The sequence below is a fragment of the Oncorhynchus mykiss genome, chromosome 2 (genome assembly GCF_013265735.2).
Source record: "Oncorhynchus mykiss isolate Arlee chromosome 2, USDA_OmykA_1.1, whole genome shotgun sequence".
Taxonomy (NCBI): Eukaryota; Metazoa; Chordata; class Actinopteri; order Salmoniformes; family Salmonidae; genus Oncorhynchus; species Oncorhynchus mykiss.
This window is the reverse complement of record NC_048566.1, coordinates 31,223,222-31,249,433: the sequence shown is the minus strand read 5'-3', so window position 1 is coordinate 31,249,433 and position 26,212 is coordinate 31,223,222. Positions and strand designations below refer to the sequence as shown.

General features: G+C 44.3%; 1 protein-coding gene across 3 annotated transcripts; it reads left to right on the top strand.

Moving 5' to 3' along the window:
• Window positions 1-560: 560 nt before the first annotated feature.
• Window positions 561-18,081, top strand: herpud2 (HERPUD family member 2). 3 transcript variants are annotated; one of them, XM_021558762.2, is made up of 9 exons: window positions 561-675; window positions 1,441-1,826; window positions 10,607-10,684; window positions 11,102-11,218; window positions 11,898-12,055; window positions 12,214-12,339; window positions 12,479-12,799; window positions 17,083-17,194; window positions 17,419-18,081. In XM_021558762.2, exons 2-9 carry the CDS (start codon window positions 1,680-1,682, stop codon window positions 17,596-17,598), a joined length of 1,239 nt encoding a protein of 412 aa, XP_021414437.2. In that variant the 5' UTR covers window positions 561-675; window positions 1,441-1,679; the 3' UTR covers window positions 17,599-18,081. The 3 variants fall into 3 exon arrangements, with proteins under 3 accessions (XP_021414437.2, XP_021414441.2, XP_036801604.1); XM_021558766.2 differs by lacking the exon at window positions 11,102-11,218; XM_036945709.1 differs by lacking the exon at window positions 561-675 and having other exon boundaries at window positions 1,689-1,826; window positions 10,575-10,684.
• The last annotated feature ends 8,131 nt before the right edge of the window (window positions 18,082-26,212 follow it).

Here is a 26,212-nt window from a genome sequence, read left to right as displayed (position 1 = left end):
GAAACTCCCCAAATACAGGTGTGCCAAGATTGTAGCGTCATACCCAAGAAGACTCAAGATTGTAATCACTTCCAAAGGTGCTTCAACAAAGTACTGAGTAAAGGATCTGAATAATGTAAATGTATATTTCATTTTTTTATTTTTATTCTACATTTGCAAAAATTTCTAAAAACCTGTTTCTGCTTTGCCATTATGGGGTATTGTGTGTAGGTTGATGGGGGGGGGGGGGGGGGCAATTTAATACATTTAAGAAGAATTAGTAAGAATTATAATGAAATTCATCACATACTTGTCGTTAGTTGAGAATCTTGCACTATCAAAAACAAAAAGAACAGCACAAGCTTGCAGATGGATGTCCCTACCAAATCAGAAGATCCACCCAGAACATGTTTTATACACACATTGGAAAAACAAATGCTCAATTTATTATTTCCCAGATTGACAAAATTTACATTTCTCATCAATATTTCAAATATATTTACAAATACTTTCGTTGGACGACTAACACCCGTGAGTTATTATAGTGTCCTCTATCTATCTCTATGACTGGTACCCACTAGCTGTCAATGGAATATTATGACGTAGTTTCCGGTATCACGCCCGACTCACCAAAAAAAAACTGTCGAACTGGGAAGGAGCAGTCAAAAGGGGTCGAAAATACTCAAATAATCTAAAGTAAGTTAACGTTGTGTATGAATAAACCTCCTGTCCCCGATACTGTCACGTCGTTCGTATTATCAAGAGAAGTAGCAAACCAGCATTTCACGATATGCTAGCGTAATGTTAGCTTGGCTAATAGGTAGCTAGCTAACTAGCAACACTAATCTCTGGAGCTTTGATAGCACAGCACTCGTAAAACGAACGTCTATTTGTCAGATATGCTAAAGTAGTTAACATCATACAATTACTTTCTACATAGACTAGTTTTGGTGGTTAGTGTAAACAATAAACAAGTAGGTCGCTAACTAGTCTCTGGCTGGGTGGCTCGTTTTGACGGCTGTATGACGCAACGCGACAGGTGTTCTGAAGACTGGAATGTCTCCCCCTGAATTGTTGCTAGCTAGGTCAGGGGTGTCAGAGATCTAGTGTCTGTGTTTATGTTTATCCGCGACTTGTCTGTTGAATATAGTCATGCTGACTAAGCTCTTGAGCAATAATATTTTCTTCAACTGGCCATACATGGGATGAAATAGTAATCATCAGGACTGGCTGTGTCTCACTCATTAATTACATTATGAAAGCATTTAAAAGTATTAGCTAGCTAGCCGATATCCCTTTTTTTGTCATGATAAATTAACATAAACAATTCCAGAGACTGTCAATCTGTGCATGTCAATACATTTGAGTAGCCTAGTTAGTACCACAAGTAAGGACATTCAAAACGTTCAGATTCATAACTGTTTGAGAAGCATTGTCTTAATGACTTTCTCTATTTGACAGAACCCCAAGAAACATAGCTGCTTCACTCTCCACCAGGATTACATCGTGATTGGACACAGAACCATCTCCCCGCCAATGACAGCTCTTTAGAGGGGAAAATACCCTGTCCACCACAGTCATTGGCTGAGCTGGACTTGAGATCACAATGATGAAGAGGATCTGAGGGAGTCTTCCTCCTCAGGTGTAGGAGGCGAGCCCTGTCCTTTCCCATCCCCTTGACACACCCATTAATATGAACCATGGACCCAGGAGCAGTTGACAGTCCTGTCACCTTAGTCATCAAGGCCCCCAACCAGAAGTATGACGACCAGACAATAAACTGTTTTCTCAACTGGACGGTAGAGAAACTGAAGAGTCACATCTCGAATGTGTACCCAAGCAAGCCGGTGAGTTGGTACTGCCATTTTTTGGTTTCCTCATCTCCACCATTCCATTAACTAAGGGGAGTGGATAGGACGGGGGAACCGTCCGCCTGGAGAGCTACTGGGTGTGCAGGCTTTTGCTCCAGCTCAGCTCTAGGTCTAACTCTCAGAGGAATAACCACAGTAAAAGTATCTGCAAAGTATACTGAACAAAACTATAAACGCAACAATTTCAAATATTTTACTGAGTTGCAGTTCATATAATCAGCCAATTGAAATAAATAAATTAGACCCTAATCTATGGATTTTACATGACTGTAATACAGATAACTTAAAAGAAAAGTAGGGGTGTGGATCAGAAAACTAGTCAGTATCTGGTGTTACCACCATTTTCCTCATGCAGGACGACACATCTCCTTTGCATAGAGTTGATCAGGCTGTTGATTATGGCCTGTGGAATGTTGTCCAACTCCTCTTCAATGGCTGTGCAAAGTTGCTGGATATTGGTGGGGACTGGAACATGCAATAATACATATCGATCCAGAGCATCTCAAACACTATTACTGACTACAAAGGGAAACCCAGATGCGAGCTGCCCAGTGACGTGTGCCTACCAGACAAGCGAAATGCCTTTTATGCTCGCTTCGAGGTAAGCAACACTGAAGCATGCATGAGAGCACCAGCTGTTTTGGATGACTGTGTGATAACGCTCTCGGTAGCCGATGTGAACAAAACCTTTAAACAGGTCAACCGCTTATAGAGGTCGACCGGTTATGATTTTTCAGCGCCGATACCGATTATTGGAGGACCAAAAAAGCCGATACCGATTATTGGAGGACCAAAAAAGCCGATACCGATTAATCTGCCGATTTTTATTTTATTTGTAATAATGACAATTCCAACAATACTGAATGAACACTTATTTTAACTTAATATAATATATCAATAAAATCAATTTAGCCTCAAATAAATAATGAAACATGTTCAATTTGGTTTAAATAATGCAAAAACAAAGTGTTGGAGAAGAAAGTAAAAGTGCATATAATATTTGCCATGTAAGAAAGCTAACGTTTAAGTTCCTTGCTCAGTACATGAGAACATATGAAAGCTGGTGGTTCCTTTTAACATGAGTCTTCAATATTCCCAGGTAGGAAGTTTTAGGTTGTAGTTATTATAGGACTATTTTCCTCTATACCATTTGTATTTCATTAACCTTTGACTATTGGATGTTCTTATAGGCACTTTAGTATTGCCAGTGTAACAGTATAGCTTCCGTCCCTCTCCTCGCCCCTACCTGGGCTCGAACCAGGAACACATCGACAACAGCCACACTCGAAGCAGCGTTACCCATGCAGAGCAAGGGAAACGACCACAGGATCAGAGCGAGTGACGTTTGAAACGCTATTAGCGCACGCTAACTAGCTAGCCATTTCACTTCGGTTACACCAGCCTCATCTCGGGAGTTGATAGGCTTGAAGTCATAAACAGCGCAATGCTTGACGCACAACGAAGAGCTGCTGTCAAAATGCTTGTATGCTCAGTCAGATTATATGCAACGCAGGACATGCTAGATGATATCTAGTAATATCATCAACCATGTGTAGTTAACTAGTGATTATGATTGATTGGTTGTTTTTATAAGATGCGTTTAATGCTAGCTAGCAACTTACCTTGGCTTACTGCATTCGCGTAACAGGCAGTCTCCTTGTGGAGTGCACAAGGACAAGTTAACTTTAAGGTTGCAAGATTAGATCCCCCGAGCTGACACGGTGAAAATCTGTCGTTCTGCCCCTGAACAAGGCAGTTAACCCACCGTTCCTAGGCCATAATTGAAAATCAGAATATGTTCTTAACGGACTTGCCTAGTTAAATAAAGATTAAATAAAGGTGTTAAAAAAACGTTAACTTGAAATCGGCCCTAATTAATCGGCCATTCCGATTAATCGGTCAACCTCTAGTCTTCACTCACATTTTCAACACCTCCCTGACTGAGTCTGTAATACCTACATGTTTCAAGCAGACCACCATAGTCCCTGTGCCCAAGGAAACGAAGGTAACCTGCCTAAATGATTACCGCCCCCTGGCACTCACGCCGGTAGCCATGAGGTGCTTTGAAAGGTTTTTCATGGCTCACATCAACATCAAGCATCAAGCATACCGCCCAAACAGATCCACAGATGACGCAATCGCACTCCACACCGCTCTTTCTCACCTGGACAAAAGGAACACCTATGTGAGAATGCTGTTCATCGACTACAAGTCAGCGTTCAACAGCATAGTGCCCACGAAGCTCATCACTAAGCTAAGGATCCTGGGACTAAACACCTCCATCTGCTACTGGTTCTTGGACTTCCTGACGGGCTGACCCCAGGTGGTAAGAGTAGGCAACAACGCGTCTGCCACGCTGATCCTTAACACTGGGGCCCATCAGGAGTGTGGACTTAGTCCCGTCCTGTATTCCCTGTTCACCCATGACTGCGTGGCCAAACACGATCCAACACCACCATTAAGTTTGCTGACGACACAACAGTGGTAGGCCTGATCACCGACAACAATGAGACAGCCTATAGGGAGGAGGTCAGAGAACTGGCAGTGTGGTGCCAGGACAACAACTTCTCCCTCAACGTGAGCAAGACAAAGGAGCTGATTGTGGACTACAGGAAAAGGCGGGCCGAACTGGCCCCCATTAGTGGAGCGGGTCGAGAGTTTCAAGTTCCTTGATGTCCACATCACCAATGAACTATCATGGTCCAAACATACCAAGACAGTTGTGAAGAGGGCACGACAAAACCTTTTCCCCCTCAGGAGACTGAAAAGATTTGGCATGGGCACGCAGATCCTCAAAAGGTTCGACAGCTGCACCATCGAGAGCATCCTGGTTGCATCACCGCCTGGTATGGCAACTGCTCGGCATCTGACCGTGAGGAGTTACAGAGGGTTGTGCGAACGGCCCAGTACATCACTGGGGCTAAACTTCCTGCCATCCAGGACCTATAAATAGGCAGTGTCAGAGGAAAGCCCATAAAATTGTCAGACTCCAGTCACCCAAGTTGTAGACTGTTTTCTCTGCTGCTGCACGGCAAGCGGTACCGGAGCGCCAAGTCTAGGACCAAAAGGCTCCTCAAAATCTTCTACGCTCAAGCCATTAGACTGTTGAACAATTCATAAAAATCGGCAAAGGATAATTTACATTGACCCCCCCCCCACCCCTTGTACACTGCTGCTACTCGCTGCTTGTTTGTTACCTATGCATAGTCACTAAGCCCCCACCTACAGTTGAAGTCGGAAGTTACTTACACTTAGGTTGGAGTCATTAAAACTCATTTTTCAACCACTCCACAAATGTCTTGTTAACGAACTATAGTTTTGGCAAGTACAGTGGGGCAAAAAAGTATTTAGTCAGCCACCAATTGTGCAAGTTCTCCCACTTAAAAAGATGAGAGAGGCCTGTAATTTTCATCATATGTACACTTCAACTATGACAGACAAAATTAGAAAATAAAATCCTGAAAATCACATTGTAGGATTTTTTATGAATTTATTTGCAAATGATGGTGGAAAATAAGTATTTGGTCAATAACAAAAGTTTATCTCAATACTTTGTTATATACCCTTTGTTGGCAATGACAGAGGTCAAACATTTTCAAGTCTTCACAAGGTTTTCACACACTGTTGCTGGTATTTTGGCCATTCCTCCATGCAGATCTCCTCTAGAGCAGTGATGTTTTGGGGCTGTTGCTGGGCAACACGGACTTTCAACTCCCTCCAAAGATTTTCTATGGGGTTGAGATCTGGAGACTGGCTAGGCCACTCCGGGACCTTGAAATGCTTCTTACGAAGCCACTCCTTCGTTGCCCAGGCGGTGTGTTTGGGATCATTGTCATGCTGAAAGACCCAGCCACGTTTCATCTTCAATGCCCTTGCTAATGGAAGGAGGTTTTCACTCAAAATCTCACGATACATGGCCCCATTCATTCTTTCCTTTACACGGATCAGTCGTCCTGGTCCCTTTGCAGAAAAACAGCCCCCAAGCATGATGTTTCCACCCCCATGCTTCACAGTAGGTATGGTGTTCTTTGGATGCAACTCAGCATTCTTTGTCCTCCAAACACGACACGTCTGGCACTGCAGGATTTGAGTCCCTGGCGGCGTAGTGTGTTACTGATGGTAGGCTTTGTTACTTTGGCCCCAGCTCTCTGCAGGTCATTCACTAGGTCCCCCTGTGTGGTTCTGGGATTTTTGCTCACCGTTCTTGTGATCATTTTGACCCCACGGGGTGAGTTGCGTGGAGCCCCAGATCGAGGGAGAATATCAGTGGTCTTGTATGTCTTCCATTTCCTAATAATTGCTCCCACAGTTGATTTTTTTCAAACCAAACCGCTTACCTATTGCAGATTCAGTCTTCCCAGCCTGGTGCAGGTCTACAATTTTGTTTCTGGTGTCCTTTGACAGCTCTTTGGTCTTGGCCATAGTGGAGTTTGGAGTGTGACTGTTTGAGGTTGTGGACAGGTGTCTTTTATACTGATAACAAGTTCAAACAGGTGCCATTAATACAGGTAACGAGTGGAGGACAGAGGAGCCTCTTAAAGAAGTTGTTACAGGTCTATGAGAGCCAGAAATCTTGTTTATTTGTAGGTGACCAAATACTTATTTTCCACCATAATTTGCAAATAAATTCAATAAAAATCCTACAATGTGATTTTCTGGATTTTATTTCCTAATTTTGTCTGTCATAGTTGAAGTGTACCTATGATAAAAATTACAGGCCTCATCTTTTTAGGTGGGAGAACTTGCACAATTGGTGGCTGACTAAATACTTTTTTGCCCCACTGTAGGTTAGGACATCTACTTTGTGCATGACACGAGTACATTTTCCAACAATTGTTTACAGACAGATTATTTCACTTATAATTTACTGTATCACAATTACAGTGGGTAAGAAGTTTACATACACTAAGTTGGCTGTGCCTTTAAACAGCTTGGAAAATTCCAGAAAATTATGTCATGGCTTTAGAAGCTTCTGATAGGCGAATTGACATCATTTGAGTCAATTGGAGGTGTACCTGTGGATGTATTTCAAGGCCTCTTTGCTTGACATCATGGGAAAATCAAAAGAAATCAGCCAAGACGTCAGAGAATAAATTGTAGACCTCCACAAGTCTGGTTCATCCTTGGGAGCAATTTCCTAACGCCTGAAGGTACCACGTTCATATGTACAAACAACAGCACGCAAGTATAAACACCATGGGACCATTCAGCCATCATACCACTCAGGAAAGAGACGCATTCTGTCTCCTTTTGATAAACGTACTTTGGTGCGAAAAGTGCAAATCAATCCCAGAACAACAGCAAAGGACATTGTGAAGATGCTGGAGGAAACGGGTAGAAAAGTATCTATCCACAGTAAAACGAGTCCTATATCGACATAACCTGAAAGGCCGCTCAGCAAGGAAGAAGCTACTGCTCCAAACCCGCCATAAAAGAAGCCAGACTATGGTTTGCAACTGCACATGAGGACAAAGCTCGTAATTTTTTGAGAAATGTCCTCTGATCTGATGAAACAAAAATGGAACTCTTTGGCCATAATGACCATCGTTATGCTTGGAGGGAAAAGGGGGAGGCTTGTAAGCCAAAGAACACCATCCCAACCGTGAAACACGGGGGTGGCAGCATCATGTTGTTAGGGTGCTTTGCTGCAGGATAGATGGCATCATGAGGCGGGAAAATGATGTGGGTATATTGAAGCAACATCTCAAGACATCAGTCAGGAAGTTAAAGCTTGCACTGGCAACGGCTCTGCTGGACATTCCTGCAGTCAGCATTCCAATTGCAAGCTCCTTCATAACTTAAGGCATCTGTGGCATTGTGTTGTGTGACAACTGCACATTTTAGAGTGGCCTTATGAAACATTTCTGCAACCTTTTATTTCCGCTCCTGAAACATGGGTCAAACATTTTACATGTTGCGTTTTTTATTTTTGTTCAATATAGTTTTGAAGTAGACTTCTCCAGAATTTGAGTAAGAAACAAGCCCTGATTTTTCATGTTATACACTTGTGAGGTAATTGCAATTGCGTTGTTCGTCTTAGCATTTTCAATAACCAGAGGAAGCTGTAGACAGTCTAATTGTTTCCTAGCTGAGCTCCATAAACTGAAAGATGTGACAGCTGTTGAGTAAATCTCAAAACTGGACATCCACCTGGGAAAGCAGAACAGAACTGTGTAACCACAGCAACCAACCAAGCATCCTAAATGAAGGGATTAGTTAAGGGATCTTATCTTAATAGTTCATTTGTCAGGTTTTCCAAAATGAATGACACATTGGGTTCTCTGCCACGTTGTTTATCTGTGAGCACTATCTTGCTGCGTCTTGACCACCAAAACAAAACCCAACTATTCCTTCTGAGCATAGACTATGTTTTGGGGATTTGAAATGCTTGCTTTTACATGTGCGTAGGTCTACATTTACATATAGTACCAGTCAAAGGTTTGGACACCTACTCATTCAAGGGTTTTTATTTATTTTAACTATTTTCTACATTGTAGAATAATAGTGAAGACATCAAAACTATGAAATAATACATATGGAAACATGTATTAACCAAAAGGGTGTTAAGCAAATCAAAATATACTTGAGATTCTTCAAAGTAGCCAACTTTTGCCTTGATGACAGCTTTGCATGCTCTTGGCATTGTCTCAACCAGCTTCATGAGGTCTGGAATGTATTTCAATTAACAGGTGTGCCTTGTTTTAAAGTGAATATGTGGAATTTCTTTCCTTAATGCATTTGAGCCAATCAGTTGTATTGACACAGTAGGGGTGGTATACAGAAGAGAGCCCTATTTGGTAGAAGGCCAAGTCCATATTATGGCGAGAACAGCTCAAATAAGCAAAGAGAAACAACAGTCCATCATTCCTTTAAGACATGGATGCCAGTCAATACAGAACATTTCAAGGACTTTTAAAGTTTCTTCAAGTGCAGTCGCAAAAACCATCAAGCGCTATGATGAAACTGGCTCTCATAAGAACCGCCACAGGAAAGGAAGACCCAGAGTTACCTCTGCTGCAGAGGATACATTCATTGGAGTTAACTGCACCTCAGATTGCAGCCCAAATAAATGCTTCACAGAGTTCAAGTAACAGACACGTCTCAAAATCAACTGTTCAGAGGAGACTGCGTGAATCAGGCCTTCGTGGTCAAATTGCTGCAAAGAAACCACTACTAAAGGACCCCAATAAGAAGATTTGCTTGAGCCAAGAAACACGAGCAATGGACATTAAACCGGTCTAATGAGTCCAAATTTGAGATTTTTGCTTCCAACCGCTGTGTCTTTGTGAGATGCAGAGTAGGTGAACGGATGATCTCCGCATGTGTGGTTCCCACCGTGAAGCGAGGAGGAGGTGTGATGGTGTGGGGGTGCTTTGCTGTTGACACTGTTGGTGATTTATTTAGAAATCAAGGCACACTAACCAGCATGGCTACCACAGCATTCTGCAGTGATTCGCCATCCCATCTGGTTTGCGCCTAGTCCCCCTATCATTTGTTTTTCAACAGGACAATGACCCAAAACACACCTCCAGGCTGTGTAAGGACTATTTGACCAAGAAGGAGAGTGATGATGCTGCATCAGATGACCTGGCCTCCACAATCACCAGACCTCAACCCAATTGTGGTGGTTTGGGATGAGTTGGACCGCAGAGTGAAGGAAAAGCAGCCAACAAGTGCTCAGCATATGTGGGAACTCCTTCAAATTTTACTAGTCACATGCGCCGAATACAACAGGTTTAGACCTTACAGTGAAATGCTTACTTACGAGCCCCTAACTGACAGTGCAGTTTCAAAAAAATATGGATAAGAATAAGAGATAAAAGTAACAGGTAATTAGAGGAGCAGTAAAAAATAACAATATATACAGGGGGGTGCCGGTACAGAGTCAATGTGCAGGGACACCGGTTAGTTGAGGTAGTATGTACATGTAGGTAGAGTTATTAAAGTGACTATGCATAGATGACACCAGAAAGTGTCAGTGGAGGGGAGGGGGGCAATGTGAATAGAATAGTCTGTAGTATTCCCAGGTGGATGTCCAATAGTATTCCTCATGAAGCTGGTTGAGAGAATGCCAATAGTATGCAAAGCTGTCATTAAAGCAAAGGGTGGCTACTTTGAAGGATCTCAAATATAAAATGTATTTTGATTTGTTTAACCCTTTTTTGGTTACTATATGATTCCATATGTGTTATTGCATAGTTATGTGAATAAGTGCATTATTCTACAATGTAGAAAATAGTAAAAAATAAAAACCCTTGAATGATTTGGTGTCCCAACTTTTGACTGGTACTGTACATCATGTGAAATAATTCTGTAAGGCGTTGTCTTGTGACGCTGCAGGTATGTGTTCAAGTGTGTAATCTACCCTAATGTAATCTAATCTGAAAATGCTTAGTCTCTCTGGAACACAAGCTAGGTTTCCATCCAATTGGTGCCAGATTTTCATGCAAATATTCTAAAATCTACATAAAAACAATGCACATGTTTTCCAACCAGAGAATTACTAATGGCATGTTCTGTCACTGTATCGGATCAATCAAACATTTAGGTCTATGGTTGCAATAGTACTTCTGTATTAATAAATGTAATATTGCCCTACCACCTTGTTGATATACTTTCAGCACCATTGTTCTTGCATGTAACATTTCCATAATTTTTGCATTTAGGGCTTATCAACCCAAACTATGTGATTTTTAAATGATCTAGTAGCATATTCTGCAACAGGCTTTCTCAGAATGACTGTTGTGTTGTTTTAGTCATCCAAGGATCAGCGGCTGGTATACTCAGGCCATCTCCTCCAGGACCACCTGCAACTGAGGGATGTCCTCAGGAAGGTAAAGATCACTCTCAACCTTGTCTCTGTTTTTCTGATGTGGCATATGGTCGAGAGGTTTGGAGTATGGTGGACTAACACTGTATCTGAAATGTTAGAATTGGTATGCAATATCACAGAAACCTCACTCAACATAACAGACAACTGACTGCTGAGCCGTTATTGAATAGGGCCCACCCCCTTGTGTGTCTGAGAGAGAGGGTGAACGTGAGGCAGAGACTGTGATGGTATAACAATAGCTGATCCGATGTAGTAAGCAACATTGTTGAGGTTGGCTTTGTCCCTGAATTCTAGCCTGTTCCCTTAAATTCCTCCCTCGCTCTCACTCTCACGTCCTCCAATCACCAAAACAGAATCAAATGATTAATTATGCCCTTCTCCTTTTCCCCCACATCCAACCCTCTATTTCTGCCTACAGCAGGAGGGTTATCACATGATGCACCTGGTGTGTGCCTCCCGTAGCCCGCCAACCTCGCCCACGCCCCACTGCTCCACCCCCAGCTCGGTGACCTCTGACCCCAGCTCCAGCTCTGGGGTACGTCTAATGGTGTGGAGTCATTCTGTGGAGCTCAACAATTCAATCAGATAGAAATGAAATGCCTAGAACATATAACAGAATGCTCTGTCATTTGTAATGGAGAGTGGGGTGTGGTCTATACGTTACATTTCTACTCGGTGACTTGGAACGTATCCGTTTGGTGTCTTTGCGGTAGGGCTGGGCGACATGACCCAAATATATCACAATATTTTTCACATTTCTTGCGGTATTTGAGTTTTTTTTAACATTACACGTTCTAAATATGCTTTGTTTGTAGTGCATGACCCTGGGGTGGCAACACATACATTCTAAGGGTTTTTAATAGGGCTTTGGACATTCAAGAAACTTCAACCAAAAGTTTGAATATAGTGGGCACTTTGAATCCAGTGATTGACACAATGAATGAAAAAGCGAGGGAGAGGTTATTGTGCAGGGTAGGAACCAACTGACATTACACACAGTGGCATAACACATTTAACAAACCAAACATTGAAATACAAGGTAAAGTAAAAACCCAAGCTTGTCTGTGCATCAGTACCGGTGTGTGTATATAGTAAAATACTCTATACAGCCCAGCCCTACTTTGCAGCTGTCCTTATTCCCATAGGTGCATTGTTTTTTTTAAACCTATATGTTCCTTTGCTGGTTTATGATTGGTGTATGTCTTGTCACTCAGAGTTCAGACAGTGCTGGCTCCACCCCCCAAGCCACAACACCAAATCAGGACGGTCAGTCCGCTGCCTCAGTAGCAGGAAGTTATGATGGACTAAGGCATCGTGGAGGCTTCCCCCAATTTAACCCTCAAAATCCTACCTCTACTGGTATAATGCAATGGTAAGCACTGTTCTCGTGTATTGGGATCAATTCTAGTTCAGTTTCTACCTAGTCAGGAAAATAATTGAAATTCAATTTCAAAAAATGGTGGGAATAATGCAGAAAATATTGTGTGCGCATGAGTTTTGATTGCATGTGTTACTGTTTTTCCTCCATAGGCCAGATGGAACGCAGGTCCCAGTACAGGGGGGTATGGCTGCAGGTGTGCCCCCCCACCCCATGTACATGCCCATGCAGGTCCTCTGGTGGCAGCAAATGTATGCACGCCACTACTACATGCAATAGTAAGTCAGTCGTCTGCATTTAGAGTCCAATCCTAACAACCCATAAGGACCACAGACTTTTCTATGTTGGAATGAGTTATATTCACTGGCTTCTATCCGCTAATTCTTATTTATGTCTTTCTTTCTCTCCCTCTTCCAGTCAAGCAGCAGTGGCAGCCTCACAGCCCCCCTCCACCCCTCCCTCCTCCCCCAGTCCCACCCACTCCCCCCAACCCGCACAGCCCAATGAAGCTCCACCTCCCCTGGGACCTAACCCCATTCAAGAGGACAGGCCGGCCAATCCCAATATCCAGATGAATGCCCAGGGCGGGGCCGTGCTAAATGAGGATGAACTGAACCGGGATTGGCTGGACTGGATGTACGCGGTCTCCCGCGCTGCCATCTTGCTCAGCATTGTGTATTTCTACTCCTCCTTTGGCCGCTTCGTCATGGTGATAGGCGCCATGCTGCTCGTCTTTTTGTGAGTTCTCGTCTGTACACTATCAGTTTGACATTAGAGTGGATACTTTTGAAGGACCCTGTTTACTTTGTACAGTGGGCTCCAAAATGACTGGCAACGCACAAACAATACTTGAAAAAATATAAACAATATAATTATAGAGAAACTCAAAACACCAACATGTGAGAAATACTCTACTTTATTAATATTTCAATGGAACCCACCAAAGTAATTTGTTGATTTAATAAATGAGGTAATGCAATATCCCTTTGTCATCCAACACTATGAAAAAAACAAAAGAACTGGCAGTTCAAAAGAGACAGATGGTCATAGACCTTCATAAAGCAAACCAATGTTTATTTGTCACGTGCACTGAATACAACCTTACAGTGAAATGCTTACTTACAGGCCCTAACCAACAGTACAATTTTTAAGTAAAAAAATTGGTATTAGGTGAACAATAGATAAGTAAAGAAATAAAAAACCACAGTAAAAAGGTCAGTTGCTATATACAGTAGCGAGGCTATAACAGTAGCGAGGCTATATACAGGCACCGGTTAGTCAGGCTAATTGAAGTAATACAGTGGGGCAAAAAAGTATTTAGTCAGCCACCAATTGTGCAAGTTCTCCCACTTAAAAAGATGAGAGAGGCCTGTAATTTTCATCATAGGTACACTTCAACTATGACAGACAAAATGAGAAAAGAAAATCCAGAAAATCACATTGTAGGATTTTTAATAAATGTATTTGCAAATTATGGTGGAAAATAAGTATTTGGTCAATAACAAAAGTTTATCTCAATACTTTGTTATATACCCTTTGTTGGCAATGACAGAGGTCAAACGTTTTCTGTAAGTCTTCACAAGGTTTTCACACACTGTTGCTGGTATTTTGGGCCATTCCTCCATGCAGTGATGTATTGGGGCTGTTGCTGGGCAACACGGACTTTCAACTCCCTCCAAAGATTTTCTATGGGGTTGAGATCTGGAGACTGGCTAGGCCACTCCGGGACCTTGAAATGCTTCTTACGAAGCCACTCCGTCGTTGCCCGGGCGGTGTGTTTGGGATCATTGTCATGCTGAAAGACCCAGCCACGTTTCATCTTCAATGCCCTTGCTGATGGAAGGAGGTTTTCACTCAAAATCTCACAATACATGGCCCCATTCATTCTTTCCTTTACACGGATCAGTCGTCCTGGTCCCTTTGCAGAAAAACAGCCCCAAAGCATGATGTTTCCACCCCCATGCTTCACAGTAGGTATGGTGTTCTTTGGATGCAACTCAGCATTCTTTGTCCTCCAAACACGACGAGTTGAGTTTTTACCAAAAAGTTATATTTTGGTTTCATCTGACCATATGACATTATCCCAATCTTCTTCTGGATCATCCAAATGCTCTCTAGCAAACTTCAGACGGGCCTGGACATGTACTGGCTTAAGCAGGGGAACACGTCTGGCACTGCAGGATTTGAGTCCCTGGCGTAGTGTGTTACTGATGGTAGGCTTTGTTACTTTGGCCCCAGCTCTCTGCAGGTCATTCACTAGGTCCCCCCTGTGTGGTTCTGGGATTTTTGCTCACTGTTCTTGTGATCATTTTGACCCCACGAGGTGAGATCTTGCGTGGAGCCCCAGATCAAGGGAGATTATCAATGGTCTTGTATATCTTCCATTTCCTAATAATTGCTCCCACAGTTGATTTCTTCAAACCAAACCGCTTACCTATTGCAGATTCAGTCTTCCCAGCCTGGTGCAGGTCTACAATTTTGTTTCTGGTGTCCTTTGACAGCTCTTTGGTCTTGGCCATAGTGGAGTTTGGAGTGTGACTGTTTGAGGTTGTGGACAGGTGTCTTTTATACTGATAACAAGTTCAAACAGGTGCCATTAATACAGGTAACGAGTGGAGGACAGAGGAGCCTCTTAAAGAAGTTGTTACAGGTCTGTGAGAGCCAGAAATCTTGTTTCTTTGTAGGTGACCAAATACTTATTTTCCACCATAATTTGCAAACAAATTCATAAAAAATCCTACAATGTGATTTTCTGGATTTTTTTTCCTCATTTTGTCTGTCATAGTTGAAGTGTATCTATGATGAAAAGTACAGGCCTCTCATCTTTTTAAGTGGGAGAACTTGCACAATTGGTGGCTGACTAAATACTTTTTTGCCCCACTGTATGTACATGTAGGTTTAGTTAAAGTGACTATGCATGGATAATAAACAGAGTAGCAGCAGCGTAAAAGAGGGGGTGGCGGGACACAATCGAAATAGTCCGGGTAGCCATTTTATTACCTGTTCAGGAGTCTTATGGCTTGGGGGTAGAAGCTGTTGAGAAGCCTTTTGATCCTAGACTTGGCGGTCCGGTACCGCTTGCCATGCGGTAGTAGAGAGAACAGTCTATGATTAGGATGGCTGGGGTTTTTGTCAATTTTTAGGGCCTTCCTCTGACACCGCCTGTTGTAGAGGTCCTGGATGGCAGAAAGCTTGGCCCCAGTGATGTACTGGGCACTGCGCATTACCCTCTGTAGTGCCTTGCGGTCGTAGGCCGAGCAGTTGCGTACCAGGCAGTGACACAACCAGTCAGGATGCTCTCGATGTTGCACCTGTAGAACCTTTTGAGGATCTGAGGACCCATGCCAAATCTTTTTCGTTTTCTGAGGGGGAATAGGCTTTGTCGTGCCCTCTTCACGACGGTCTTGGTCTGTTTGGACCATTCTAGTTTGTTGGTAATGTGGACACCAAGGAACATGAAGCTCTCAATCTGCTCCACTACAGCCCCGTCAATGAGAATGATGGTGTGCTCAATCATCCTTTTCTTGTAGTCCACAATCATCTCCTTTGTCTTGATTACGTTGAGGGATAGGTTGTTATTCTGGCACCACCCGGCCAGGTCTCCGACCTTCTCCCTATAGGCTGTCTTGTCGTTGTGTCGTCTGCAAAGTTATTGATGGTGTTGGAGTCATGCTTGGCCACGCAGTCGTGTGTGAACAGGGAGTACAGGAGGGGACTGAGCACGCACCCCTGAGGGGCCTCTGTGTTGAGGATCAACGTGGCGGATGTTGTTACCTACCCTTACCACCTGGGGGCGGCCCGCCAGGGAGTCCAGGATCCAGTTGCAGAGGAAGGTGATTAGTCCCAGGATCCTTAGCTTAGTGATGAGCTTTGAATCTGTTAATGGCTACAAGAAGATCCACAAACAATTGAATATACCACTGAGCACTGTCAGGGCAATTATTAAACAATTCAAAAGATATGGAACAGTTGAAAACCTCATGGGTAGAGGACGCAAATGCATTTTGCCCCCCAAGATAGGGAGGAGGATGGTGAGAGAAGCAACAAAATCCCCAAGAATTACTGTGAAAGATTTGCAGGCCTTGGTGGCGTCTTGGGGTCACCAGTTTTCAAAAAGCACCATCACAACCACAGCCTCTTTGGAAGGGTTGCCATAAGAAAGCCCTTTCTGACCCCAAGACACAGACGCAAGTGCTTGGAGCCAAACGTCATTTAAATTATGACTGGAAGAAGGTGCTCTGGTCAGATGAGACCAAAATTTAAGGTTTTGGTGTCAACAGAGATGCATACAAGGAAAGGCACCTCGTACGTTGAAATATGGTGGTGGGTCAGTGATGTTTTGGGGCTGTTTTAATTCCAGAGGTTAAGATTGATGGCATAATGAATTCCACCAAGAATCAGGCAATTTTGGCTGACATTCTGGTTGCCTCTGCCAGAAGGCTTGGACTTGGCCGTAGGTGGACTTTCCAACAAGACAATGACCCAAAACATACCTCAAGATCCACACAGAAATGCTTCTGTGACAGCAAAATCAATGTTCTGCTATGGCCATCTCAGTCGCCGGACCTCAATCCAATCGAAAACCTGTGGGCTGAGTGGAAGAGGGAAGTTGATGAGAGCAAACCCAAGAATGTGAAGGATCTTGAAAGGATATGCATAGAGGAATGGTCCAAAATCCCTCCAAATGTGTTCCTTAACCTTGTCAAACATTACAGGAAAAGACCATGCTGTTATCCTTGCCAGAGGTGGATGCACTAAGTACTAAATGAGGAGTGCCAGTAATTATGAAACCTTGATTTTGATTAAATGTATTTGTGTTAAATAATTGTATGATTTTGGTGGGTTCCATTAAAACATTAATAAAGTACAGTATTTCTCACATGTTGGTATTTTGAGTATCTCTATAATTATATTGTTTATATTTGTTCAAGTGTTGTTTGTGCATTGTCAGTCAGGGGTGACAGTAATTTTGGAGCCCACTGTGTCTGTGTGTGAGATACTAATTTTGTGGTGTTAACTAGGCACAGGGCTGGTTGGTTCCCCTTTAGGCCAGAGCTGCAGAACCCCGGAGTAGGAGGAGCGGGGTTAGCTCATCAGGACGAGGCAGAGAGACACCAGGACATCCAGGAGATGGTAGATGCTCCTTGTTTAAGATGGACACCATCTCTGTCTGTGTGGTTATGTTTTTCTGTCTGATCGATCTGTCTGTGTGGTTGTTTTTCTGTGTGGTTGTTTTTCTGTCTGTGTCCAAGCTGCTCCTTTCTCTCTGCCACATTCTCTCTCCGTCTCTGCTTTTTAAACCGATGGTCCTTCTCTTATTCTCTCTCATTTTCTTGTCCTGTTTCTCTCCATCTCAGGAGCGGATGATGGATGAAGGGCTGGAGGATGAGGAGGGCGACAGTGGAGAGGAAGGCCCAGAGGACCCGGCAGCTCCCGCTGCCCCCCGCCACCACGGCTTCCTGGCCTCCGCCTGGTCCTTCATCAGCACCTTCTTCACCTCCCTCATCCCAGAGGGACCCCCCCACCCCGCCAACTAAATCAGGGAGGGAGACCCCACCCCCCAGTAACAACCTCCCATGCTGCCAACTACCAGACTGTAAAAAGTGCTGCAGTGTGGGGGAAGTCTAGAATAAATCAGTGAGCATCGAACAAACTAACATGTTATGCCATGTTAAACAAGCTAACAATGCTTTATATTACAGAGGCTCTGATTTCGTCATACAAACCGGTACACACACACACTTTATTACCTTTGATCATGTCTGCTGATTTTGATTTTGGTGGCATTGAAAGGCCTCGAAAGGTCATCCATTGTAAGCAGTGATACAGCCATTGCATTTATCGTTTTGGTTTTGGAGAATAGATGAAAGGACATATACACCTAAATGTGTATGAATATTGCAATGACTCTAGCACATTGATTATCTCTGTGTATATGAGCATGATCTATTTACATATAAATATATACATCTTAATTCCTGACAAAATGCGTTTTTGAATAAAAGCCTTGTGGTTTCGTGTGTGTGTGTGTGTGAACTGTGTGAACTATGATTGGTTCAATTGAAGGGCAAGTGAGATGTTCTCTATTTGACCTACTTTATTTGGGAGTCACTAAGTGGAAGTTCATGCTCTTTTTCATCTGGTGCAGCCCCCTCTATAATGAGTATTCTATGCATGATACAGCTTAGATAACTCAGGAATTCTACTTCATCATCCAAGATGGCTGCTTGATGACTACTCAAATCAAGTTTATTGGTCGAGTACACAGGTTTGCAGATGTTATCGCAGGTGCAGAGAAATGCTTGTATTTCTTGCTCCAACAGTGCAGTAATACCTAGTAATAAACTTCATACCCAATGGGCACTATGATGTTAAAGTAGAGCAGCAGCAGGAGGAACGTGAGAACCTATGGCATGATGGTGGTTACTTCAACCTAGAATCGCTAACAGATTCTGAGGCCTTTTTTGAGACCACCACCTGGGTCTCTGGAAGCTGAAGAAACCCCTAGCCACCTTAACCTCTATGACGGGTAGGCAACCCTGTTCCTGGAGTACTGCAGGATTTTGTTCCAACTAGGCACCACAACTGAGCTAATTGATCAGTTCAGAGATTAGGGGCTGGAATTTTTTTTTTGCCCTCATTACAGAAGGCTTTATCGGTCTGCTAATACAGGACTAGCAAAGGCCCAGTGCACTACTTTTGTGAATATAAACGATCATTCAATTCTACTTTTTCAGGGGGTGCAGCAGCAGCACCCCTACTTCCCGTGACTATGCTTGTGACATGTTTTCTAAATTCTGAGGGTGATGGTTGATAATCTTTCCAGACGACAAATGATACTGTTTCGGAGTTATTGCATTTTGTGACCGGTAGGCTTTTTAAAGTTTTGATTGTGTTAGCGCATTTTGCAAGAGAAATGTGTTGTTTCTCTCTCAACTAATATGAGACGGATACATTTCTATAGGCAATGTTGGTAATCTCCAAATAAAACAACTTCGATCCACACTCCCGTCTGTAGCCATGAACTGCTTTGAAAGGCTAGTCATGGCTCACATCAACGCCGTCATCCCAGAAACCCTAGACCCACTCCAATTTGCATACCGCCCCAACAGATCCACAGATGATGCAGTCACTATTGCACTCCACACTGCCCTTTCCCACCTGGACAAAAGGAACACCTATGTGAGAATGCTGTTCATTGACTACAGCTCAGCTTTCAACACCATAGTGCCCTCAAAGCTCATCAATAAGCTAAGGACCCTGGGACTAAACACCTCCCTCTGCAACTGGATCCTGGACTTCCTGACGGGCCGTTCCCAGGTGGTAAGGGTAGGTAACAACACATCCGCCACGCTGATCCTCAACACAGGGGCCCCTCAGGGGTGCATGCTCAGCCCCCTCCTGTACTCCCTGTTCACTCATGACTGCACGGCCAGGCACGACTCTAACACCGTCATTAAATTTGCCGATGACACAACAGTGGTAGGCCTGATCACCGACAACAACGAGACAGCCTATAGGGAGGTCAGAGACCTGACCGTGTGGTGCAAGGACAACAACCTCTCCCTCAACGTGATCAAGACAAAGGAGATGATTGTGGACTACAGGAAAAGGAGGACCGAGCCCGCCCCCATTCTCATCGAAGGGGCTGCAATGGAGCAGGTTGAGAGCTTCAAGTTCCTTGGTGTCCACATCACCAACAAACTAACATGGTCCAAGCACACCATGACAGTCGTGAAGCAGACACAACAAAAACTATTCCCCCTCAGGAAACTGAAAATATTTGCATGGGTCCTCAGATCCTCAAAAAGTTATATAGCTGCACCATTGAGAGTATCCTGGGGTCATGATTTAATGGTCATTTTGTGTGTGGATCTGTCTTGAAATCTCGGGATTTCTGTTGGAAATCAACCCAGAGAAGATGTTGTGCATCAGTTACAATTTTACATTAGGCTTCAATCAGGCTTATATATTGTGGTTGCATCACTGCCTGGTATGGCAACTGCTCGGCCTCCGACTGCAAGGCACTACAGGGATAGTGCGAACGGCCTAGTGCATCACTGGAGCCAAGCTTCCTGCCATCCAGGACCTCTATGCCAGGCGGTGTCAAAGGATGGCCCTGAAAATTGTCGAAGACTCCAGCCTCCTTAGACTGTTCTCTCTTCTACCACACAACAAGCGGTATCGGAGTGCCAGGTCTAAGTCCAAGTGGCTTCTAAACAGCTTCTACCCCCAAGCCATAAGACTCCTGAACATCTAGTCAAATGGCTACCCAGACTATTCACATTGCCCCTCCCCTCTTCACACCACTGCCACTCTCTGGTGTCATCTATGCATAGTCACTTTAATAACTCTACCTACATGTACATACTACCTCAACTAACCGGTGTCCCTGCACATTCACTCTGTACCGGCACCCCCCTGTATATATTGTTATTTTTTACTGCTCCTCTAATTACCTGTTACTTTTATCTCTTATTCTTATCCATATTTTTTTGAAACTGCACTGTCAGTTAGGGGCTCGTAAGTAAGCATTTCACTGTAAGGTCTAAACCTGTTGTATTTGACGCATGTGGCAAATAAAATTTGATTTGGTTCGATTTGATTTGATTGGTTCAATTGAATGACACTTGAGAGAGGTTCTCTAATTGCCCTGCAGGTAGTACAATTGTAAACAAAATATAAAAAGCTTGTGATTTTAGAACGGTACTGTTTAGCTGTCTGTGGGTGATCAGTGAATGCTGGGCTTTGTCGGTGTCCTCTGAGCCTGAGTGGTTCTCAGTAGACCTACAGGCTGGATCGGTGCTTTTAAAAAGTTCAACAAGGCACACATGGCCTGTCAGACTTTTCCTATTTTTCATGCGGTCAATGTCAGGTGCAGTAGAAACGTGACTCGTGGCACTGCTCAGTGGACAAAAGCATACGTAGATTTTGGTAGTAACCGAGTGCATTCACTTCAGTGCTCTTTTTCATCTGGTGCAGGTACAGGTGACATAGCAACAGTGGGAAATGTTGCCAAACAGAGCCCTGTTTACAGCATAGAGATCATTTTCAAATGGAATGTAATCATATCCCTGTAACAGCATGTGTTATGATGTCACAAAACCATCATCATGGAATCCATCAGTTACTTAATCATTGGCAACAATGATAGAAGTCACTCCAATGACAGATTGATGACAACACTACCTTCATTGAGATATCCACCTTCAGAGAGGACTGTTGAGATCCATTGAGATATTTAGTATTTTATTTAACCAGGCAAGTCAGTTAAGAACAAATTCTTATCTACAATGACGGCCTACCCCGGCGGCGCTGGGCCAATTGTACGCCACCCTATGGGACTCCCAATCACGGCTGGATGTGATACAGCCTGGATTTGAACCAGGGACTGTAGTGACACTTCTTGCATTGAGATGCAATGCCTTGGACCGCTGCACCACTCAGGAGCCCAATAGCTTACATTTGGTTTTGAATACAGCGACCGTGTCCATCGATAATATGATTCCTCCGCGTTATAAACCTCGGCTTAGGTTGAACCGTCCTGGGGACTGTTATTTTGATGTACTCTATGTTGACAATTATATCATGGATATACTTAGGTGTAAACAATACAGAACAATACCTGTCTTGTATACCTACCTATACACCATTCTTGTGTGTGTTTAATAAAAAATATTTGAAACAAACAATACAGAACTGATAAAAGTGGTTTTGTGGACTGTCATAATCTCAGTTAACCCAGAACCAACCATTTTATGTAATTTGGTCAGACTTTATGTTTACATAGTCTGTTCACCAGGGATTATGACTGTCATGTGATTTTTTGTCTAATTTGTATTCCTCAGGTCTTAAGACAAATTATCATCATTGATGACAGCAGTGATGAGGAAGAGGAAGTCGTTATCAGGGTGGGGGGTAGGATATTTGTGCATCTGTAACTTTCTCACTCATCATTATTCACAATTCATTCAGAATTATCCGTAATCATGGTACCAGATTCCAAGAACACAGGATGAGATGTTACTATCCTTTGTGCAAGCACTTCCAAGAGTTAATAAACAGTGAGCCTGGTGAAATTTGGGGAGTGCATCGTCAGTAGTGTACCTTTGGTTCCTAGGGTGTTTCGGCCTTTCACACTATACACCCTCCCCAAAGGCGGCCAGCGACAGGGTGATCAATCCTACGCTTGCGTCCCATTCCCTATTAGTCATAGGAGTTGCCTTGTTGATGATAGCCAACATCCCATGGGACTATGCATGGCAGGGGCATCCTCCTCCCTGAGTCAAGCATTGTTGACCGCATACCTCCTGGCCCTCTCACTTCGGGGCCCAGCTGGTGTCTTTCCTCTTCATCCAGAGCCACTGACTGCTGCCTTCTGCCGCCTCCGATACAGCTTTGATTGCCGAACGCTGGCTCTGGCCCTTAATTCCAAGGTCTCTAAGCAGTCTGGTTGTAGATGTTGCCACAAAACCTCTGCAGCCCACCTCCACTGGTCGGACTTCTGTGTTCCAGCCATGATGCCGTGCTTCGGCAGCTAGATCGGCATAGCGCAGATGCTTTCGCTCATAAGCCTCATCTACTGAGTCCTCCCAGGGTACTGTGAGCTCAATGATGAAGACCTTCTTGAGCGAACGGGACCAGAGCACCATGTCAGGTCTTAGGGTGGTGGTTGCGATCTCTGGAGGAAACACAAGTTGCTGGCCAATGTCAGCTAGCATTTTCCAGTCGCGGGCCAAGCGCAGCTGGTCTCGCTCTAATGGTGTCGAGCTGCGCTTTGGTGGTTTAGACCCTTCGCGGACAAAGTTTGTCCGTAAGGGGTGTGATGCTGCTGGGGGTGGTAGGGAGTTGGTGGCAGCTCGCTTGTCCTCCAGGGCGGACGCAAGGTTTGTAAGGACTTGGTTGTGACGCCAAGTGTAGCGTCCTTGGGTGAGGCTTGTTTTACACCCTGTGAGAATGTGCCTGAGGTTGGCTGGCATGGAACAGAGGGCACAGTCCGGATCTTCACCATACCATTGGTGAAGATTAACTGGAGTTGGAAGGACGTCATATGTTGCTCTGATGGAAAAGCTCAACCGCCTTACTTCCATGGCCCACAGATCCTTCCAGCTGATCTTCCTCTTCTCCACACTGTCCCATCGAGTCCACTGTCCCTGTTTGGAAAGAGAGACTGCCTTGGCCCACCTTGCAGCCTCCTCCTGATGGCGTACTTCCTGCACTACCATCTTCCGCCGCTCTGGTGCAGTTGTTGCTCACCACTGGGTCTCGAGATTCATTCAGTGTCATCTGGAGCCTGGTTTTTGAACACTTGAATTCCTCTGTTAGACTGGTGAGGGGCAGCTTGAGGACACAATCTCCATAGAGGCCTATGGTGGTAAGGCATCGTGGAACTCCGAGCCACTTCTTTAAGTAGCCTGTGACTCCTCTTTCCATCTTCTCCACTGTTGAGATTGGAACCTCATACACTGCTAAGGGCCACAACACCCGGGGTAGGAGACCAAACTGCAGACACCAGGCCTTTAACCTTCCAGGTAGCTGGGTGTTGTCGATGGACTATAGGCTACTACTGATGTCTTTGCGCAGCTGTTGCACCTGGTCTTTGTCCTTCAGGCTTGCATCATACCACCTTCCAAGGCTTTTTACCGGCTGCTCAGACACTGTTGGGATTTGGTCATCTCCGATGAAGAATTTCAGGTCAGAGAGTACTCCCTTCACAATCGAGATGCTGCGTGACTTGGATGGTTTAATCTTCATACGGGCCCAGCTGATGTTCTCCTCAAGTTTTCTGAGCAGTCTCCTGGTGCATGGGACAGTGGTGGTCAATGTTGTAATGTCGTCCATGTAGGCTCTGAGTGGAGGGAGGCGGAAACCAGAGTCGACTCGCTGTCCACCAGCAACCCATTTTGAGGATCTGATGATAACCTCCATTGCCATTATGAATGCCAACGGAGAAATGGTACATCCCGCCATTATACCTACATTCAGGCACTGCCATGAGGTGGTGAACTCTGAGGTGGTGAAGCAGAACTGCAGATCCTGGAAGTACGACTTCACCAGGGTTGTGATGGTGTCCGGTATGTGGAAAAATCTGAAGGCAGACCACAGGAGTTCATGGGGCACAGAACCAAATGCATTGGCGAGGTCGAGAAAGACTACATGGAGGTCCCTTTTTTCCACCTTGGCCATTTGGATCTGGTGCCAGATCAAGCTGGAATGTTCCAAGCAGCCAGAGAACCCTGATATTCCTGCCTTCTGTACAGATGTATCGACGTACCCATTCCTTTGCAGGTACTCGGCCATCCTCTGGGCAATGACCCTAAAGAAGATTTTACCCTCGACATTCAGTAAGGAGATTGGGCGGAATTGGCTGATGTTCACTGCATCCTTCTCCTTAGGGATCAGGACCCCGCCTGCCCTACGCCACACTTTGGGTATTATCTTATTTTTCCAAGCTGTTCTCATAAGCCTCCAGAGGAACCTCAGGACGTCTGGTGCGTTCTTATACACTTTGTACGGGACTCCATTTGGCCCCGGGGCTGATGCTGTTCTTGCCCGTTGAACTGTGTTTTCCACCTCTTTCCATGTCGGAGGGCTGGTCTCAATATGATGTTCCGGGTGGGTGGGATATCTGATGGGATGGCCAGATGTTCATGTCACTTTGAGTCAAAGTTTGTTGTTCTCAGGTGCTCCTCTAGGTCTTTCTTTGTTGTTTTTAGAGCTCCACTTTTTTCCTTCGTGAAGAGACTTTTAAGGAACTTGAAGGGATCTTTATAGAATCGAGTTCTAGTTTGTTCTTTCTTCCTTCTGCGTTTCCGTAGGTTCTCTGCTCTGCGGAGGGATGCTAACCGGGTTTTGATATCAGCCTGAAGTGCCTCTATGCCCTCCTTTTCCACTTCCGAGGCCTTCTTCCACTGTTTCTTAAGCTGTCGCCTTTCTTGAACGAGGCGCTTGATTTCTTGTTGCCTCCTGGAAACTGGTGGGGTTGGAACCTTTCTCCCGCCTTTTGCCTCTTCCACTCCAAATCTTTCTTTCCCGTACTCATAGATAATGTCCCCCATCCTCTCCAACTTCTTCTCCACTGTGCCTCGAAGTTTCTCGAGGGTCAGGGTAAGGTCAGTATTCACTGTTTCCCACAACTTCTTGTCACTGGCGCCAGGCCACTTCACATACGGCCTGTGCCCTGGCAGTCTCCTCTCGACTGCAGGTCTGGGAGGCTCGGTGAGTTCCACTCCTGTTGTTGGTTCCACCTCAGTTGTTACTTCGGTGCTTGAGTTTACGTCCTCCATGACAGTGATACTGATGCACTGCAAACTATGGTTTGCGTCCAGTTGCTGTGCTTCATTCGACTGATTTGATCGCTTTCGCAGAAAGTAATCAATGCGAGGCCTCTGTCTCTCTTTACCCAAACACCCCTTCTTCCCCTGGTGGATCCTCAACCCATGGTGTGATGTAACTTTCCTCCAACCACAGACACATACCTGCATCTGTTTGTGGCCCGCTGTTGCAGCAGAACTTGTGACAGTTGCTGTGGTGTTCTCTTGTGCTGTGCTCTCATTACTCGTAGTCGTTTCCGGTCCAGTCGTTACCATGTTGTCAGCCGATGAGTCATCTTCCGCCCCCGCTCTCGCAGACTCTACCTGCGAGACCAGCCACATTAATGTAGAAGTGTTTAGAAACATATTCTACTCTTATTTACAGTGGTGTAAAGTACTTAAGTAAAAATACTTCAAAGTACTACTTAAGTAGTTTTTTGGGGTATCTGTACTTTACTATTTATATTTTTGACAACTTTTATTTTTACTTCACTACATTCCTAAAGAAAATAATGTACTTTTTACTCCATACATTTTCCCTGACACCCAAAAGTGTTTGTTACATGTTGAATGCTTAGCAGGACAGGAATATGGTCTAATTCCCACACTTATCAAGAGACTATCCCTGGTCATCGCTACTGCCTCTGATCTGGCGGACTCACTAAACACATGCTTCGTTTGTAAATGATGTCTGAGTGTTGGAGTGTGCCCCTGGCTATCTGTAAATAACTAGAAAATGTGTCTGTCTGCTTTGCTTAATATAAGGAATTTGAAATTATTCATACTTGTACTTTTACTTTTGATAATTAAGTATATTTAAAACCAAAAACGTTTAGAC

Coding starts and splice junctions, on each gene's coding strand:
- herpud2 (XM_021558762.2), top strand. CDS start 1,680: ATGGACCCAGGAGCAGTTGACAGTCCTGTCACCTTAGTCATCAAGGCC. Junction 11,219..11,897: donor ACCCCAGCTCCAGCTCTGGG/GTACGTCTAATG, acceptor CTTGTCACTCAG/AGTTCAGACAGTGCTGGCTC. Junction 12,340..12,478: donor CGCCACTACTACATGCAATA/GTAAGTCAGTCG, acceptor TCCCTCTTCCAG/TCAAGCAGCAGTGGCAGCCT.